Here is an 822-nt window from a genome sequence, read left to right on the forward strand (position 1 = left end):
GGAGGGATGGGTGGAGGGGGAGGGAACAGGGGCTAGGAAGGGGCGGACTGCAGCTGCCCTTTGTAGACATATTCCAGTGCAGTGGCAATGGTGCGCATGTCCAGCTCGATGCTCCGAGCCCAGTTCTCCACATCCCCAATTTCCTTGAGTGCTTGGTTGAAGTTCTCCACCATTCCAATCCACTGGCCTGTCTGCTTGGCAAATTGGGCAGCCTGCACCTGTAGGGTCTTCACCTCATGGTCCAGCTTTCTCTGGTTCATGTAGGCCTGGGCTACACCCACATTGAGGTGATCCACCAAAGCTTCTGTCAGGCAGGTCGCTGCAGTGATAGCCTCTCGCCTCCTCTTCTCCTGCAGCTCCTTGCGTTCATTCTGTTTGGCCTGGTGTTCTTTTAGCAGGCGGGACAGCATGGTGGCGTCGGCCTGGGGGCTGGGGACGCCGGGCCCCCTCCCCACAGTTTATTCTTGAATGTCATCCCATTTTGCACTTTGTATGGATGCATAAGATAGTCCTATGACCCACAGGAGAACATATAGAAGTGGACTATGAAGACAAAAGAGCAAAAAACAACAAGTATTGTCTTTATTGAAGAGACACATTGAATATCATCTTTAAAACAAACTTACCTTAGTAATTTCTATCAAGCTCTATATTGGCTCATATCAATGATTTAATAAACAATCATTGAGCACCAATATGTATAGAATACCCTGCTAGACACTGGAAATGACACAAAGTGTAAGACACAGCTCCTCCCTCTAGAAGGTAATACATGAATTGAGGAAATAAACCTGTGTGCCTAACAACAACTTATCAACAAGA

General features: G+C 47.9%; 1 protein-coding gene across 1 annotated transcript; it reads right to left on the minus strand.

Moving 5' to 3' along the window:
- Nucleotides 1–3: 3 nt before the first annotated feature.
- LOC108310718 (biogenesis of lysosome-related organelles complex 1 subunit 1) lies at nucleotides 4–449 on the minus strand. The gene has a single exon (XM_017537837.2). The coding sequence runs from the start codon at nucleotides 408–410 to the stop codon at nucleotides 33–35; it is 378 nt and encodes a 125-aa protein (XP_017393326.1). The 5' UTR covers nucleotides 411–449; the 3' UTR covers nucleotides 4–32.
- Between the last annotated feature and the right edge of the window lie 373 nt (nucleotides 450–822).

Source organism: Cebus imitator, unplaced genomic scaffold (genome assembly GCF_001604975.1).
Source record: "Cebus imitator isolate Cc_AM_T3 unplaced genomic scaffold, Cebus_imitator-1.0 Scaffold107, whole genome shotgun sequence".
In the NCBI taxonomy this organism is placed as follows: domain Eukaryota; kingdom Metazoa; phylum Chordata; class Mammalia; order Primates; family Cebidae; genus Cebus; species Cebus imitator.